Source organism: Crotalus tigris, unplaced genomic scaffold (genome assembly GCF_016545835.1).
Source record: "Crotalus tigris isolate CLP2741 ecotype Arizona unplaced genomic scaffold, ASM1654583v1 scf7180000019004.2909048, whole genome shotgun sequence".
NCBI classification, from domain to species: Eukaryota; Metazoa; Chordata; class Lepidosauria; order Squamata; family Viperidae; genus Crotalus; species Crotalus tigris.
The window spans coordinates 1,037,676-1,057,049 of record NW_024097319.1 but is presented as its reverse complement, the minus strand read 5'-3'; the positions used below and the strand labels follow the sequence as shown (position 1 = coordinate 1,057,049).

The following is a 19,374-nucleotide window of genomic DNA, read 5'->3' as shown; positions in this document are numbered from 1 at the left end:
GGTCCTGGGAGCAGGCTCACCATCACCTATGATGCAGAAAGCTTTGGATGGCAAAGAGGTGGAACAGCAGTCTGAAGAAGTAGTATTGATGGATATTGGAAAGTCACAGGCGGAGTGGCTGCAACAAGCAGAGATTAAAGAGCAAAGAATGACTCGTGCAGCACATAGACGTAAGGAAAAGGAACAACAGAAGAAAGAAGTTAAAGAAGTTCTTCAAGAAGTTGCTTTGGTGCCTGTGGGAGGAGCAAGACCCAAGAGCTCTGCAGCACATTCTTCAATGGCAGATCTTCAAGTAGTCTTCTCCAGGCTTCTGGTTAAGGGAGATGGTAAAACTCCTGACATGGAATGCTAATGGCCTCAACTCCCCTCAAAAGAGAAAGAAAATCTTTCATTACTTAAAGCAACATAATAATGATATTATTTGCTTGCAGGAAACACATATTATATCTAAAGATCAAAAATATTTAGTTAATGCTCGTTTGGGATCTCATTTTGTATCTTCTGCTCCTGGGAAAAAAGGGGGAGTAGTTATTTATGTTAAGCAAAACTTATCAGCCTGTTTGGTAGAATCTGATCCTCAAGGGAGATATGTTTTGATTGAAGTGAGTTTGTATGGTAAGAAAGTACTTATAGTGGGTCTGTATGCACCAAATCAACAACAGGAACAATTTTACAGACTGTTAATTAACTTTGTTGGATTACAGATCTGTTATATTAATGGGAGACTGGAATGGTGTGTTAGATACACAAAGAGATAAAAAAGGATCCTCTATTTCTTTTAAACAGGCTAAATTACCTCAAGCTTTTTTTGATTTGAAAGAGGACTGGGAGCTGCGAGATTATTGGCGCGAACATAACTTGGAGGAGAGAGACTTCACTTTTTTTTCGGATAGGCATCAATCTTTTTCAAGAATTGACTTTTTTTTGATTACGACGGATTTATATTTTAGGGTAAAGAATGTTAAAATTTTTCCCAGGACATTGACGGATCACATCCAGTTTGGATGGAATTGGCTGATGAAAAAGAAGAGAGGAGATCGTGGAGGATGAATGAAAATTTATTTAGACAAGAAAAGAACGTTCAAAAGTTAAAGGAGCAATTAAAGGATTATTTTGCTTTAAATATGTATAAGGGAACTTCAATGTCAATGGTCTGGGATGCTGGTAAAGCCTACATGCGTGGGGTTTTGATACAAATGAATAATGTTTACAGACAGAAGCAGATGCAGAAACGTAAGGAGTTGGAAAATGAAATTAAATTAAAAGAAAAAGCTTTGATTTTAAATCCTACAGATGAGAAGGTTAAGGAATCTATAAAATTGCTTAAATCACAACTCAATATGTTGATGGCTGATCAAACTGCAACTAACTTACTGTATATGAAACAAAATACATTTTGTAATGCTAATAAACCAGGGAGATGGTTGGCTTATCAATTGAGAAAGAAGCAGAGACAGAGAACTATAGATAAAATAAATTATAATGGTAAATTGGTGTATCAGAAGGAGTTGATTAAGAAATCCTTTTTAGATTATTATCAAAAATTATATATGAGTACTAAAGTACAGGTTTTAGATATAGATAATTATTTAAATGAAGCCAACTTTCCTAAATTAACAGAAGATCAGAAACAAGAAATTAATGGTTTGATTACTAGTGAGGAGATTGAGACAGTAATTAAAGAATTAAAATTAGGTAAAGCACCGGGTACGGATGGTTTGACATCTATTTATTACAAAACATTGGTACAAGAGATGATTCAACCTTTAAGTGAGCTTTTTAATGATATATTACAGGGTTCAGAGATTCCCCCGTCATGGGGTAGAGCTTTTATATCTTTGATTCCAAAAGAAGATCAAGACCTCACTTTACCAAAGAATTATAGACCTATATCTCTTTAAATGTAGATTACAAGATCTTTTCAAAAATTTTAGCTAACAGGCTTATGAGGGTTTTGCATCATGTAATACATATGGATCAAACGGGTTTTATAACTGGCAGGTACATGAAGAATAATGTCAGACAGATTATTAATTTATTAGAATATTTAGATAAAAACAATCAAGTTTTTGCAGGATTGATATTTTTAGATGCTGAAAAAGCTTTTGATCAGCTGAATTGGCAATTCATGTTAAGATTAATTGAGAAAATGAATTTTGGAGAAAAATTTTTACAAGCTTTTGGTGCTATCTATCAAAAGCAAACGGCACAACTTATAGTTAATGGGGGTTTGTCAGAGGTGTTTGCAATAGAGAAGGGGACTAGACAGGGTTGTCCATTGTCACCATTGCTGTTTGTTTTAACTTTGGAAATATTGTTGATTAAAATTCGAGAATCACAGCAAATAAAAGGAATAGAAGTTAATAAAAAAGAATATAAATTAAGAGCTTTTGCAGATGACTTGGTGGTTACCTTATCTCAACCTACTCATTCTGTAATAGAGTTATTACAATTAATATATCAGTATGGAAAGGTTTCGGGTTTTAAAATTAATAACAATAAGACTAAAATATTGCCTAAAAATGACTAATTTGGACAAGCAGACTTTGGTTAAGTTGACAGATTTTGAGGTTGTTAATAAGGTAAAATATTTGGGGGTTATTTTATCTGTTTCTAATGCAAAATTGTATAAAAACAATTATGAAAGGCTGTGGGTCAGTATACAAAGAGATTTGGAAAATTGGGAGAAGTTGCAATTATCTCTTTTGGGAAGAATTGCGGCGATCAAAATGAATGTTTTGCCAAAGTTTCTTTTTTTATTTCAAATGATACCTATTTTGAAGAATGAGGTTAACTTAAATGAATGGCAGAAAGGTATTAATAAATTTATCTGGGCAGGGAAAAAACCAAGAGTAAAACTTAAAATTATACAGGATATTCGTGAGAGAGGTGGACTCAAGGTACCGAATTTGAAATTGTATTATGATGCTGTGGCTTTAACATCAATAAGTGATTGGGTTAATTTAACAAATGTAGAAATACTCCTCTTGGAGGGTTGGGATTTACTTTTTGGATGGCATGCCTATTTAATTTTTAATAAAAAGGTTGATAGGGTCTTTAAATCTCATATTATAAGGATTTCCTTACTTCGAGTTTGGAGGAAATATTATAGAAGTGATTTTAAAATTCCGTTATGGGCTATACCGGGGCATGCGATAGAAGGGATAAGGAGAGGAGTTAAGATGGATAGTGTTTCTTATGCACAACTACTTAAATGGGATGGTAAAAATTGGCAATTAAAATCTTTGGAAGATTTAATACAAGAAAATATTACTTATTCATGGTTTCATTATAGACAAATAGTGGAGAGGTGGAAGATAGATCGTAATGTGGGTTTACTTACAGAAGATGAGAATTTACTAAAACAAATAAAAGATCAAAGACGAACCCATATTAAGAGAATCTATGGGGTGTTAGTAGAATTGGATACAGAAGCAGAATTAGTTAAAGAATGTATGGTCAAATGGGCACAAAATTTTGAAGAACCGGTTCTATTAGATACTTGGGAAATTATTTGGGTGAGGAATGTTAAATTTACACAAGCCCAAAATTTAAGGGAAAATTTTTATAAAATGTTTTATAGATGGCACCTTGATCCACAAAAAATGTCTCGTATGTATCCTGACTTACAGCCTAAATGTTGGAGATGTGGATGTTTGGATGCTACTTATTATCATATTTGGTGGTCATGTAAAAATATAAAAGCTTTTTGGATTAAGATATGGTGGAATATTCAAAGAATTTTTAGAAGAAGGGTAAAATTTACCCCACAATTGTTTTTGTTAGGTATTGTTTCTGATTGTGATACTAAAGAGATTACATTGATGTTGAATTTAATCACAGCGGCAAGGTTGTTAGTAGGGCAATGTTGGAAGAAGGAATCTTTGCCTACTTTGCAAGAGTGGTTTTTTAAAGTTTCTTATCTGGCAGAAATGGCAAAGATTTCGGCTTTCTTGAAAGACCATTCGCAAGAGAAGTATTTTTTGGTATGGAAAAAATGGGTAGACTTTATACAATATAAGTTGGATATAAAAAATATTATTTAGCTTTTCAATAACTTTAAAACTTAAGATATTTCATAGACTTTATAGACTTTTTAGATTTTTTTTCTTCTTTTCTTTTTCTTTCTTTCTATTTTTTTGTAATTCCTTGTATTTTCGTCTTTTTATATATATATTATTGTTAACTATTTTACAATTTGTTTAATTAATGTACCTAGACTTGTTTATGGTTTATATCTGTTTTAAGACTTTTTGAAAATTTTTTAATTAAGCCTGTATTTAGCTCTGGGAAGGTTGGGGGAGGGAGGGGAGGGTTGGGGGGTTTGGGGAAGGGATTTGTATTGTTTTGAAAAATCTAAAAATTTTCAATTAAAAAAAAAAAACTTCCAGTGATGGACCACCCACGATTTCTGAAGGCAAGCTGTGAGGCTTCAACATTTATTTAATTTAAATCCACTTTTCTGCTCAGAAAGGCATTCAAGATTGTTTGTTCGTTTTATTATTTAATTTATACTCTTTTTGGGTTTTGAATATATTTGGTCATTTTCTAAAATTTTACATGGTAACTATTTACCTTTTCTCCCTTTCTCCTTCCCTTAAAGTTCTAAAGAACATCTTCTAGGACAGTGGTTCTCAACCTCTGGGTCGGGACCCCATTTGGGGGCGAATGACCATTTCACAGGGGTCGCCAAACAACGCAGTCCGCCATTTTTTCCCCTTTTCCTTAGCTGTGCTACTCCCTTTTATTCTATTGGCTTTTGAAAGCCAATAGAATAGACTCTCTTGAATAGAGTCTAATTCTATTGGCTTTCAAAAGCCAATAGGAATTGTCCAGGCTGTCTCTGCCCTGCTAAGCCCGCCAAAAGTCCCATTCTGCAAACGGTGCTGCACCAGTTGAGTAGTCCTCGACTTACAACCAGTTGAGTTGTCCTCGACCTACGACCGGTTGGGGGGTCGCAGCATTAAAAAGGTTGAGAACCACTGTTCTAGGATTTTGTGAGTCATTTCCTTTTATGTTCACACCTTTAAGCACCTGAAAGGAATCACAGCCATGTTACAAGCAGCATCAATATTTTTTTAAAAAAAGATTGCAACAAACTGGAAGAAGAATTTATTATATTCTGGTGTATTTTTGTTGTGCGTAACGCTAATAGGTATTATGGGAGAGCAGTGATTAGGAAACATTTAAATAAGAATTTAAGAAAGAAAATAAAGTTATAACTAAATAAAAGGAAAATTTTGTAATGAAGATTGAAGAATACTGCTTCACTGGCAAAAGTCTAAGGGAAGTATTTGTTGAAATTCCCTTTGTGTATAAGAAATTGCTTTTATTCTGAGATTTTACAGATAGTTTTTACATTTGAAAGCAACCACTGAGAGATTATTTACTATCATGATTGAGCAAAGAAGTCTGAAGCATTTTGAAGGAGAAATGAATTGTTAAACCCCGTTGACTGTGATTCATAATTGAAAAACTTTTTTTAGAATATATACTTTATTAGGAAAATCGAAAGGCGTAACGCTAATAGGTTACGCATTAATAGGTGTCCTGCATTAATTAGAACTGTATGTGGCTGTTAAACAATTTGGGGACTTTCCTGTGAAAAATATTCTTTTATGACATGACTCTTCACCTTAATTTGTAGAACCGAAATTGGTGTAATAGAGTCATGACATAAGGTAGATTGAGAGAATAAATATTTATTGAAAATGCAACTTGAGACAATGGAAGCATTAAGCTAGAATTTCTAAGTATGCAAATTTTCATTTTGAAGGCTTGCATAAAATGGTTACAATAAAGTAGGTATATTTAGGATTAGGGTTAAAAGGCTATTTTCGCTTTTAAATAAGGTGGTTTGCTTGAGGGAAGGAAATTTTTAGTCATCAACTTAAAGTAGTTATGAATATTTGCAGAAAAGATAGCAGGATTTCTGTTTTGGGTATTGTAAAAAATGATCTAAATTTAGTTTTAAAGGTTACATATGGATTGATAAACCAATTGTTTATAATATCTTGTAGTCACTGACATTGGACAGAATCTATCTTGCATTAGAGAGTATACTATCCAGATGCTACAATATGTGACAAACTTAGAGAAAGGAGGGTTTGTCTATCTTTGAAAGCAGATGTAAAGCAAAAATGCTGTTGGTATGACAGGATTATTCCAAAATAACTTAATTTTCTCCAAGAATCTACTTTCTGCAATTACTGTGTGATACCAGGAAAACATGTGTTTGGTGTAAGGAATTGCAGACAGATGCTATAATTAAAACACCATATATTCCAGAACACTTCTTTGGTTTTGAATATAAAATGCTATAGGTGATTTGATATATGTGGGTGCTACTGCTTAAGTTTCACTAAGTGGATAAACCCAGGAAAAGTATAAAAGCTTCTGAATGAAATGTACTCTCTTGCTTTCAGCTACTAAGAGACTTGGGTTTTTTACAATTTAAATGTATGTATTCCTTCTGTAAAACTACCTAGAGGCCAAAATGATAAAACTCTGTAGGATAATTTTTCTTGTTACATTCTAGCTTTCTTCTGAAAATTTGAAGTGGTATACATGAAGGTCTGTCCTTATTCTCAGTACAATTTTCTGGGGTAATTTAAGGTGAGAGATGGTGATGACTTAAAAGTAATCTTATGAGCATTCCATGGTGAAATAATAATGAATCCAACTCTTCCCAACACTGCAATATTGGTTAAATTGGAAAGTTCTCTGAAAGAACTATCTACAAATAGGTTTGTGGTCCATTAGTGTTGATTGTTTCTTACATTGTTTATAAGTTACATTATTTATATCAATGTTTTATGATTAAGAAAGAAAAAGCTTGGAAGTTAAAACATAGTGTGTGATTGTTATGACAGAACTTGTTTGTCCTGAACATTAAAAAAAAGAGACTGATGTTGAAAATTGGAAATGATACATTGTCTTCAGGTTTGCTCAGTAGCCTAGATTTTTTAGTTTCAGAAGAAGGAAGAAATCTTCAGTTGCCAACTGGAGGATATAGTATTGGTTTATGCACGTAACTTTCTACAGAAAGGTGGGATTTTGATTTCTAACAAATTAAAAGCCTAACAACAATTTTTTAAACTTCTTTTATTATGGCCAAATTGAAATAACCTTTTAGACATGGCTAGTGCATTAAAAATAAAATATGATAGAAAATATTGTAGAAGCTTCAAAAATGGGAGTATCTCTTTGCCAATTGTGTATGGTAAGCTGTTAGGATTTGTAATTCAACAATATCTGGTAGGTCACAGGTTCCTTAAACTGAATGACAATCTTTAGACAAGTTAAGCAAACCATTTGGCAAATTCACATATTAGCTGAGCTTGCATATCACAATAAATTATGTTATGGCCTGTCTCATGTATTTTTAGCAATTTGGTTTCTTCAGTATAGTTGAGAGCGTATTGTATGAACTTATTTGTGATACATATGTTCCCCCCCCCCAACAACTTCTATATGAAATCGCTAGGGGAGGTCATCTACCTGTTTGAGCTTTGGTGTCACCACTATACTGATGATACCCAATTATATCTTTCATATCTGGATTGGCTAAGTGAGGTTGTCAGGATTCTATCCCAGGCCCTGGAAGCTGTGCAGGTTTGGATGGGGAGGAACCATCTCTGACTCAATCCTACCAAGACCAAGTGGTTGTGGATAATTGGGCCTTCCAGATCTGGGTATATTCCATCTTTGGTCTTGGATGAAATAGCACTTCCCCCTTCAAGGTTGGTGCACAATCTAAAGGTCTTCCTGGACTGGCAACTCTTGGTTGAAGAACAGATGACCGCTGTGGCCAGGAAGGCCTATGTACAATTTCATCTGATACTCCAATTGCACCCTTTTTTAGAGTGTGCCATTTAGATCAAGGGTCCCCAACCCCTGAGTTGTGGCCCATTACTGGGCCATGAGCCGTTTGGAACCAGGCTGCAGAAGCAGCAGATGAGCACATGTGTGCATCCCTACTTATGCAAGCAGCAGGCAAGCACCTGTGCGCGCAACTCCATTTGCACGAGCAGTATGCATGCCCACCCCTTGCGCAAATGGAGCTGCACACATACGTGTGCTTGCCAGCCGCTCACACATAATCATTCCCTCTTGGCAAACAAACATTTAGAGTCACTCAGTGAGATAGGTGGCATATCAAACAAACAAACAAACAAACAAACAAACATAATTAAATCATGACTCCTTAGCACTAATGTTCCTTATCATTTGTTGAAGTTTTTCATTACAGAGAGATCTATTTCCATAAAGTATGAAGGCTTGAATTTTATAACTTACACAATATTATTCTGACCAACCTAATATTTCTCTTTTTTTCTTTTTCCCTCCTTTCTAGAAACTAAGAAGCCACCAGTTGCCCCAAAACCAAGACTGGTGATAGGACACAAAATAGTACCACCTCCTGTAGCACCAAAACCAGAAGTTGTGGTGGTGGATGTTTTGCAGTCCTCAAGAAAAACAAAGCCAGTGATAGCACCAAAACCAAAGGTGCTTAAATGCTCGACTGTTCCTGAAGTTAAAACTGTCCCCACTTCCATAAGGAGAAATTTAAAGACTTTAGAAGATCACAAAAAAGACTCTTCTGAGTACTTGGTTCATCTGAATTATAAAAATGGGATTCCAACGGACAACGCGGCTTATATTATATCTCTGTGTTCTTGCAGCTTTGAATGCATTCATAAATGTGGAAATAGGGAGGATACACGCAAAAATGCAACCATTTTTGAACAGTTAGAAAACCTAGAGAACATTGATATAGATGAACAACCATCATCTCTAAAACGTGGGACAATATTTGAAAGCAATAATGAAAACAATTTAAATAACTGCAAGATCGTCTTAAAGGCTAATGATATAGAGGAAAAACTTGAAGATGTTATGATACAAAATGTTTTCCCTAATAATGGCCATTTGAGGCAAAAACATTTAAGTGAACTTGAAACAGTTAATACTATTAATTCTAACAAAAATGTTAAAATAGAATTTACAGACTTTTCTCCACCTATATTCAATATTGAAGAACTTAAGGACAGATCAGATAATGATGCGAAGTTAGCTGCTGTTGAATCTGAAATGTTAGAAGTTCCTCTTTTGACTGAAAACAACAATTGTTTCTCTTTGAGTAACCCAGCACATATGGAAAAAATGGATGTGGATAATACATTTATGATACCTTGCAAAAAAGACAGTGACAACCTTTCATTTGGAACCAACTCTGTAATATCAACTAAACCTTTTCCAATTCCAAAACCAAGAAAGCTACACACTCCCTGTCTACTTCGTCAAGATGGCGTAGATGTTTCAGGAGAGGATGAATGTGACAGTTCCGGGATTCATGAGTTTGCCGTTAAGAATACAACAAAAATTAATGTTCTAGTTCAAAGTGTTTCCTATAAAAATCAGGAACATAAAGGTGCAGTGGATAAATCTGAAGTACCTTCATATTCTGTAAGAAAAGTACATCCAACATCAGAATCTACTGATTCCAAAGAATTGATTCCACCAAGCCAGTCATCTGAAATTGTACATGAACACTGTCAATTCTTACAAAATATCGGGCATTCTTCAGACCTTAATTCAATAAACCCTTCCATTAACATAATGGAAGATAACAGTATGTTGGCAACTGATGCTAAAGAGACTGGCTTTGTAAGGTGTAGTAACCTATCAATGAGTTTGCCTAAACAAATAAAATTATCATGCAATCAATCTTTCTCTGCCTTGGTGACCCTTGATAACTTTGCACAAAAAAAGGAGGCTAAAGATGCTTACTTAAAAGGTGAAAGTTCATCTCAAATCATTCCTCAGAAACCTCAAAGACATGGCATTGCTGTAGCTGGGCTATTGAAAAAATCTGCATCAGAGGAACTGTTAGACACAAGTGCTTACTTTTCTAGTGAAAATAAAACTTTGGAGGCTCCTTTGGGGAGGGCTCGGATAAGGCATTTCTCAGGCAGAGAAGAAAATGCAGTCCTATTGTCTGATACACTAACACCACCTTTGGAAAAACCAGTTTGGAAATTACCTCATCCTATTCTCCCATTTTCAGGAAACCCAGAAACCTTAAAAAACACAAAAAATGCAAAAAAAGTGGAAAACCTCAGCACTGTAACAAAACCTCGAGCCAAATCCTTGTCTTCTGTAAATATGGACAGAATACACAAGCCTCCAAAAGAACCTCAAAAGAAAAGCTCACTAAAAAAATTCCTAAACATGAAATGGTCTGCTTGGATGTTAAAAAGTGACTTCCAGAAATTTCTGGCAAAGGGCACACAGTCTACAGATAATGCCAATGGGAATATTCTTAGCAGAGAAGGGCCTGGCAAAAATGGGAATGCAACTACTGTGGCAAATGGAAGGAAAACTAAACCAGCAAAGGCACATTCAGCAGAAATAGGCAGCTTTTTCTCACAAAAGGGAAAACAAAAAATCAAAGGTCGGAATGAAATTGAAATCAATCAAAGATCAAAGTCTTTAGATGAACAGACTTTTTCATTACAAGGACACTTGAGTTCTCTTACTCAAGACAACATACATGAATATGAAAATGTGAGCCATTACGAAGAAATCCCAGAATATGAGAATTTGCCTTTTGCAGCTACTGATAAAAAAATATGTTTTGACAGGCAAAATTCTAGTGGTGCTGAAAACCAGGATGCTAATATGTATGAGGTGGAAGAGCTATATGAACCTACAGGGAATTGTTTGGAGTTTGGCAGGTAAGGTGCTTAAAATGGAAAATGTATAGGTGTAAGCACGGGTATGATTTTTCCATTGCATCAATCTATATTGATTGATGTGTACAGTCACCTATTGTGCTTTGTAAATTGTTTCTGGCATAGCATTATGCATGAAAGCCTTAGTTTTTAAAACTACAATTAGCATGATGTGTGAAACATTTTATTATTGCTGCCATCTCTATGCTCTAAATAGTTTTTAACTTATCCAGAAGCATAGTTACATAGTTATATCTCTATATATGTCTGAATCACTTTTGTTATTTTACTGATATATGGTTAGCAAGAGAACTTTTATTGGTTGCTGTTATTGGTTACTTTTCCATTTTTATATTTCGTTTAAATACACACTTTTCTTTTTTTTGATGAATCACTGGCTTAATTTTGTCTGAAGGCAGTTTATGGCATAAGCAATTTGACTTTTTGAACAATAGTTAACTTTTATCCTAATCCACGAGCAAATGTCCTTAAGCATATAATGATTGGACATCCATATGAACAACTACAAACCTGAACTAAGTTTGATGAAATGATTGCAAACTTGCATACAAATCTCACTGATGACTTCACTGGATTTGAAGATGATAGATATATATATTATTGATTGATTGATTTAGTAAATTTATATGTCTTCCCCCAATCACAGGTTACTCCAGATAGCTTACAACATTAAAAATCCACACCATAAAAACCTATACTTGTTAGAATTATAAAATTGTCTAGTCTTACATATGTCTCAAAACAGAAATTGCTATATTCATTTGGTAGATGTTGAACTTTTTTCCTTTTTAATTTTCTGCTTTAAACATGGTACCTGATGAAATAAGTATAATAATTTGTACTGTTTGTATTGGCTTGTTATATGGTACCATGTTAAAACTATTGTTTTTTTAAAAAACATAACTGACATAGCCTCAACTTTTTTGACAACTTAAGAACTGTTTGTCAACTGAAAATGTATATAGCCTGTGAGAACTGATGTTTGAAAGTGAGATGCTGCTTGACTGTAAATTTGAGGTCAGCTCAAGTAAATGTTTTTTATTATAAATTATTGGAAAAATATAACCAGAAATCTATTTATTTGCTGGATACAGCTAGAACAGGGGTATCAAACTCAATTTCATTGAGGGTCGCATCAGCATTGCGGTTGCCCTCGGGTGGGTGCGGCCTACTGAGTGGGCGTGGATGGAATGGGTTTGGCCTACTGAGTGGGCATGGCCAGCTCTATATCGTTCGCATCAGTGGTGCCTGTGGGGGCCTGGGCAGGAGTGGGACAGATCTGAGGGTCTCTGGCAGAAGGGAGTGGGACCAGGACCACTTCCAGGTGATGATGCATTTCTTCATTCCTCACAAAGGGTGACACCTCCCCACCATGCATCTAGGGGGCAGGGCCAACGTGGCAGGGGCTGGTTCCTCGCTGTTTCTAGACGGCCTTGTGGAGCTAAGACTGAATGCATTTCAGCATAGATGGCCACCACAAAATTGTACATTGGCTTCCTCCCGGACGGCCTGGGCCAGGGCCAAGGCAGCGGGGGCCGTTCCCTCACTGTTTCCAGGATGGTTTCGCGGGCCACATGAAACCACTTAGCGGGCCGCATCTGGCCCCCGGGCCTTGTGTTTGACATGTCTGGGCTAGAATAAAACTGTTACTACTTTAAAGCTATAATTAAGAAAAAGTGCTAAAATCAAATATTCTCTTAGAGTGCAGTACTGCAGGCCACTTTAGTTGACTGTGTTCAGCAGGTCAGCGGTTCAAATCTCACCGGCTCAAGGTTGACTCAACCTTCCATCCTTTCGAGGTAGGTAAAATGAGGACCCAGATTGTTGGGGGCAATGTAAATATATATATATATATACATTGCTTACTGGTGTACACCGCTTAGAGAGTGCTTGCACTTAAAGCGGTATATAAGTCTCATAAATAAATAAATAAATAAAGAGGACTTGTATTCTACTTAAGTATTTTGTATATCTCCAGAAAATGAATAAACTGTGATACTTTTGAGAGAATATGTAGATCAATCCAAATCTCATAGAGACATAGCACATACTAAAAAAGATTAGTTAAATTCAAATCGTGTAGAACTATTTAGTGAGGACAGGAAATAGTTCTTCAAGTAACAGAAAATGTGTAGTGATGCAGAAGTCGTCTTCTTCCTGTATGGCATAGAATTTGTAACTGAATGACTAAATTTTAAACTTTAACTGATGTAAAGAAGATATTGTTTCTAGAAAGTGTTTGCTTTTGGCCAATAGAACTGCTATTGCTTTTTACAGATAAATTGAATTAATTCTAGAAAACATAAATTGTATAGTAACATTAATCTGATATTTATAAAATATTACCTTGAACATATCCAGTTCAGTCAAAAATGATCATCAGTTCTCTCTCTCTCTCTCTCTCTCTCTCTCTCTCTCTCTCTCTCTCTCTCTCTCTCTCTCTCTCTCTCTCTCTCTCTCTCTCTCTTTATCTCTATCTCTCTCTATATATATATACACACATCTCTCTCTTTCTCTCATCTTATTTCTCTCTATATATATAAATAAATAAATAAAATAAAATAAAATAAATAATATGTGACCACCAGGAGGATCTAAGTAAGAAAATACTTTACTAAAACCACCAAGCTTTCGTTGGGAACTCCCAACATCTTCAGGGCTAAAAGCCAGATAACAAAGATGATTTAAGTAGGTTTAGCTGACATTTGCACTTGGCTCTTAGACCGCGTCACTGGCCCCGGATGGTCAATTTGTATTCTAGATGTTTCTTTAGTATTTGTATTGCATTCCCTTCTGTCATTCTTCCGGGTCTTCTTACCTGCTCCTTCATTGTCAATACTTAGATTTGCCAACATCCTTATATCTTCCTCCCTTCCAATGATATTTACTCCCATTGCATCTTTCTTTCTACTGCGGGTCTCGGGGGCATTTAATTCTCCTTTAATGTTATTATACGTCTCACTAGAGCTCCAGATACTTTTCCCCACCCCCTTTAAATGTGGATCGATATTTACTCTCTGTTCTGTATTCTCCTTGCTCTCTTCCTTGCCCATACGAGTAGTGCTTATGTGGGCGCTACGCACTTGGGCACTTGTGCTCCCATCCCCCCTAACGTTCTCTGTGTTAACTGTCTTCCGTTGTTCTGTTTGCCGATGGTCACTACTCCTGTCCAGGGTGGGCTTCTCACGCTCGCCTTGGGAGGGATCCAGTTGAGAACACCCTTCGTCCATGGTTTTTCGCCCGTCTATGAGGTGAGGGGGAAAGATACTTCCCCCCTTTGCTATGTGAACGAGTCATCATTCCGCATTTCCTCCTCCCCCTCCTCCATATTGGGCACCCCTCTTTGTTGTCATGAACAGTATCAAATTCTGGAATCTCATCACTGGATCTTTTGGATTCCCTATTATCTCCACCATCATCCTCCTTCCACCTTAGGGGTGGGGGTCTACTGGGATGCTGCTGGGAAATGTACAAGTCATCCGTCTGGTGGTTTCTCCCCCCTCTATCTTCCGGAGGGAGATCAGCTGGCAATGAGCGTCCACATGTATCCAACGGTGGCAGGCTCCTCAGCTGTTCGTCAGAGTAAAGCTGCTGTTGGCTGGACGCCGAGAAGGTGTCCGTGAAGCGTTAGGGGTCAATTAGAGTCTCATATGTCTGTTCGAGACGGAAATCGGATGCAGCACTATGTCCTCGATCTTGTAAGCATCGGCCAGGTTGTCCATATCAGGTAGGATGATGATTCGAATCCCACTTCCTCAATGCTTGTTGCACTGGGCATAGGTCAATATGACGTTTAACCGAGTCTTTGTTCGAGAACCAAGCTTCCTTCAGTAGCCGGCCTCCCTTCGTGGCATCGCTGGACACAATTCGTGTATTGTCAAAGTCAAACTGGTGGCCATGTTGTGCCATATGCATCCATATTTGGGAATGTTGCTCACCCCGTCTTATGGCTGACCTATGCTCATGTAGGCGAGTTCCTAGCCATTTAGCTGTTTCACCCACATTCCTAACTAAATGAGCTCCCCAACCGAACAGATTGGCATCTGTCGTGATTGTGAGATGGTCAGTTTGCGCAGGGCCATTGGTCCCACGTAGATTTGAGGCACAACATCAACTGGCTGGAACTCAGGGCCATTCACCTAGCTCTGCGCCACTTCTACAATCAGATCAGGGGGCGACACATATTGGTCCTTAAGGACAAGGTGGCATCAAAGGCCCACGTGAACAGGCAAGGGGGCACTTTCTGAGTCGCTCCACCGTAGATCCCTCGGAATGGGGTGTACATCCGGATCTTTTCACCGAGATGTCCCGGAGGTTCAGCCAACTGGTACTCAACCTATTCGCATCGTCGAACAATGCCCAGCTCCCAAGATACTTCTGCCGCTATTACTCCCCAGGGAAGGAGGGGACGGGTGCTTTATGAACTCCGTGGCCAGAGGGCCTACTTTACGCCTTCCCTCCCCTCCTGCTGATTCCAGCGACCATCCGCAAGCTGATACAGGAGCAAGCGGAGGTGATCCTTATGGCCCCCTACTGGCCTCGGAGACCCTGGTTTGCCGACCTGGTGAAACTCTCCTGCTCTTCCCCATGGAAGATTCCCCCAGATCGCGTGTCCCTGCACCAGGTGTTCCTCCAACATCCGGACCCTCAGTGGTTACAGTTAGCCGCCTGGCACTTGAGTGCAGAATCATGACTCAGGGGTCGTTCTCACCAAGGGCAATTTCCATGATTCAGGCCTCTCGCAGGCCGGCGACCAATCACATTTATGACTCCACATGGAAGAATTTTTGCAATTGGTGTGGAGGGTGGCAACTGGACATTTCAAAATTGACAATCCCTCAAATCATAGATTACCTTCTTGACTGTCTGGATAGAGGCCTAGCCCCTGCGACCATTCTTAGACAGGTGGCAGCCCTATCGACATTACTCACTGCGCCAATTCGATTCCTCTGGCTCACCATCCCAGAATATGCGCCTTTCTCAAGGGCTCCAGCAACACCAAGCCACCCGTGGTACACAGGTACCCATCTTGGGAGTTTCCCCGAATTCTACTTGCACTCACTAGACCGCCTTTTGAGCCGGTCATTACCATAGCTTTGAGGTCCTTATCCCACAAGCTCGCCTTCCTGATCGCTATAACGTCAGCCAGGCACATTTCTGAGCTGGCGGCTCTATTGATCAGGGATGATCTTTGTATTTTCCACCGGGACCAAGTGGTCCTTCAGCTGGATCCTACATTCGTGCCCAAGATCAATTCGCTCTTCCATAAAGCCCAGGAAATTATTTTACCAGATTTCTGTCTGAATCCTTCCCATGACTTGGAGCGGCAGTGGCACACGCTGGACGTCCGCATAGCGCTACGACGATACATCAAGCGCACAGGGTCTTTTCTCAAGTCGGAGGCCCTTTTCGTCTCCTTCCTCCCAACTTCTATGGGGCAGAAGGTGTCCGCTTCCACCATAGGCAGGTGGATCAGGGCTTGTATCGTGAAGGCGTATCAGTCTTCTTCACTGCCAGCTCCAAGTCATATCATAGCTCACTCCACTCACAGCTCTGCGACCTCTGCAGCATGGGCTACTCGGGCGTCCATCGAGGACATTTGCAGGGCTGCGACATGGTCTTCTCCCTCCTCGTTTGTATGCCATTATAAGATTGACTGCTTTGCTTCCGTGGACGCCTCCTTTCGTAGGAGGGTCCTTCAGCAAGTGGTTTCCGGGGACGTGGAGACAGCCTCGTCTGTTTCCCACCCATTGGGACAGTGAGACTTTGGTATGTCCTATTGGTGGATTCTCCATCTCCTGTGCTGGAGAAGGGGCGTTGTCTTACCTGAATGCCTTTTCTCAGCATGGAGATGGAGAATCCACACCCACCATTAAGGTCAGTTAGGCCAGAATTAGGGGTTTGAGAGCCAACACCTCGTCCTAGCATCAGCTGCTTTCGCCCTCATCAAGACTGGGATCTTCTAGCAACAGGGGGCGTGTCAAGCTTGGCTAACTTGGTCTCAAGGCAGACAGAGAAAACCCATTGATGGATTCTCCATCTCTGTGCTGAGAAAAGGTGTTCAGGTAAGACAACGCCCCTTTTCTTCTGTTCTGGAATAGATAAAAATGGGGAAATAAAGAGAAAATTAATCCTAGGGAGTAAATTAATAACAAAAGCATATAACATCTTGGAGGATGATGATATACCATGATGAGAAAAGTCATAATAGTGAAAAACATTATCTTCCAGTGGTAAAACATAGTTGTGATAATTGGACACTAAGAAAAGGTGAAAGAAATTAGACTGCAGGTAGTCCTCAACTTACGATCACAGTTGAGCTCCAGATTTCCATTGCTAAGCGAGACAGTTGTTAAGTGAGTTTGCCCATTTTGCAATCTTTCTTGCCACAGTTGTTAAGTGAATCACTGCAGTTCTTAAGTTAGTAACATGATTGTTAAGTGAATGTCGCTTTTCTCCAGTACAGGAGATGGAGAATCCACCAATGGGTTTTCTCTGTCTGCCTGCTCTTGAGACCAAGTAGCCAAACTTGACACACCCCTTCTTGCTAGGAGAACCAGTCTTGACTTGGTCTCAAGCTCTTGAAGACGTATCAAGGTTGGCTCTCAGGTTTAGAGATCTTCAATTCATTTAGCAGGTCAGATACCCATTGTTGGATTCTCCTTGCTTTAAAATTGATATTTGTATAGTCCCTAATTAGTGATTCTTTTTCCAAAAAAGTTAATTTCCCAAATTTTTCCCCCAAGACGCTGGAATCAGCGCAGCCTCTAATTGGCTGATTTGAGGCTTCTGAGTGTGTGTGTGGGGGGGAAAGTACTTCTCAGTTCATTTCTCAAGGGCTCTGGGGGGGAGGAAAATCATTTTCCAATTCCCCCGTTGGCCTTTCTGCACAGGACTCAGTGCTGCAGCCGCAATCAGCCCCAGAGTTTCCCCTTTGTCCTCGACACCTCCAGAGGCCATTTTAAACAGCCCGAAAGTCGCGGCCACCATTTTGGATGGCTGCCGAGTTTTCAGATTTAACAGAGATTCCCCTTTGTCGTCAGAAACAGATCCTGCAGGCAATTAATTTGGCATTTCTGTGTTTTTGGGAGAAGGGCCTTAGGAATCTTAAGCATATCCTTGCCGGTCCTAGAAAACTGAAACCAAGTGCACCGTGGCTGCCATTTTGGGCACACCACGCGGCTGGCCCTGTAAAGATTATCAGTTGGATAGAGTGCTGCGGGCCTCTGTGTGCCACAGGGTCTTTCCCTGGGACTTCAGGCCACTTACACTACCTTGGCCACCCCAGGGATTTTAGCGGAGTCGGCTGCGGCCGCCATCTTGGGAATGTTGTGAGGCCCTCCCTCAGGCCTATTAATCAGACCTCCTGCACTGATTGCAGGCCCCAAGATTTTCTACAAGGCTTCCCTATATTCTGACTAATTCTCAGCTCATCTGAGGAATTATTTTAGCCCTGTCTAGCCACTGCTATTGGGCCTCATCATCTGTACCAAGAATTTACTGACTAGGCCCAAATTCTCAGGCCACCGCCTTGTTTTGGAACCGCCATTTTGAGTTCACATTACCTCTGCCAGGCCTCATCTCAGGCCCTCTGCGCCCTTCATTCGGGCTTTTTTATGGTGCACCTTGACTGGCCACCTAAGGCCTCAGGGCGGAGCCCAGAGCAGGTCCCCAACCATGCCTTCGGCATCTGACTCAATTGCCATGACCAAAGCCCAGAGAGAATTTTTTTTTGGTGGTCAGGGGAGCAGTCTTGTTACTTGTTCCAATCTCGCTTCCGCCAACGGCTTGCCTGCCAGAGCTTCATCTCAGTTTCCCTGAGACTGCTCAACCAGGATGGACGACTTCACGATGCCTCAACCCATGGGCACTGTCTCTTCATCCAGTTACGGCTGCCACAAATCCTCTGAACAGGAGGCGGCAGGCAAACCCAACTCTAAGGCCAAGACCACTCTCAAGAAGCTTCCAAGTTGGCGGAAAAGCAAGCCAGCCGTAAGCACCAGGCTTTGGAGAAGGAGTTCTCCAGAGTGCAGAGAAAGGCCGGTTTGTAGACGGATCAAATGGTGGCCCCAGAATTTGATCTTCCTTTAGGTCCTTCAACCTCGGCCCAGGGTGTGTGGTCTCTCATAGGGACACCCACCACACTTAGTTCCCCATCTGAAATGACACAACACACAGCAACTGTCTTGGGTTCAGCTCCAGAGGCCACCTTCACGCCAACGGCCGCAGGGCTCAGGGGACCAGACATCGGAGACATTTTCTCTGATGGCTGCCTTGAGGACTTGCTATCCAGGATTGTGGACTGCACTTTAGTAGAATGGTCCTCCCATCCTTCCGGGCAGGGGGCTTCTACGTCGGGCATGCCAACTTATGTCCCTCCTACGGGGTTTCCTACATTTCAGGAACCCACATCTTCTGCACACTCCTCCATGAGCGGATATTCATTCCCGCAGGGTGAGGAGCAGCCGGAATTTAATCTGTCAGAGGAGGAGGAACTTCTCCCTGAACTCTCCCCATAGGGAGGCTTGTTCAATCCAACTCTGTTTTTTCCCCTGCTTCGCAAGGCCACATCAACGGCAAACATAGGGTCCGATCAGTTCCCTCTGCCGCAGGCATC

The 19,374-nt window shown here is 39.7% G+C and overlaps 1 protein-coding gene across 2 annotated transcripts in view; it reads left to right on the top strand.

The window, feature by feature from the left end:
• Window positions 1-19,374, top strand: part of FGD6 (FYVE, RhoGEF and PH domain containing 6) — a 72,474-nt gene that overhangs the window by 6,975 nt on the left and 46,125 nt on the right. For both annotated transcript variants that reach the window (XM_039358123.1, XM_039358122.1), the window contains exon 2: window positions 8,357-10,739. In XM_039358123.1, the coding sequence (XP_039214057.1) occupies window positions 8,357-10,739 (2,383 nt within the window). The remainder of the gene's footprint in view (window positions 1-8,356; window positions 10,740-19,374) is intronic.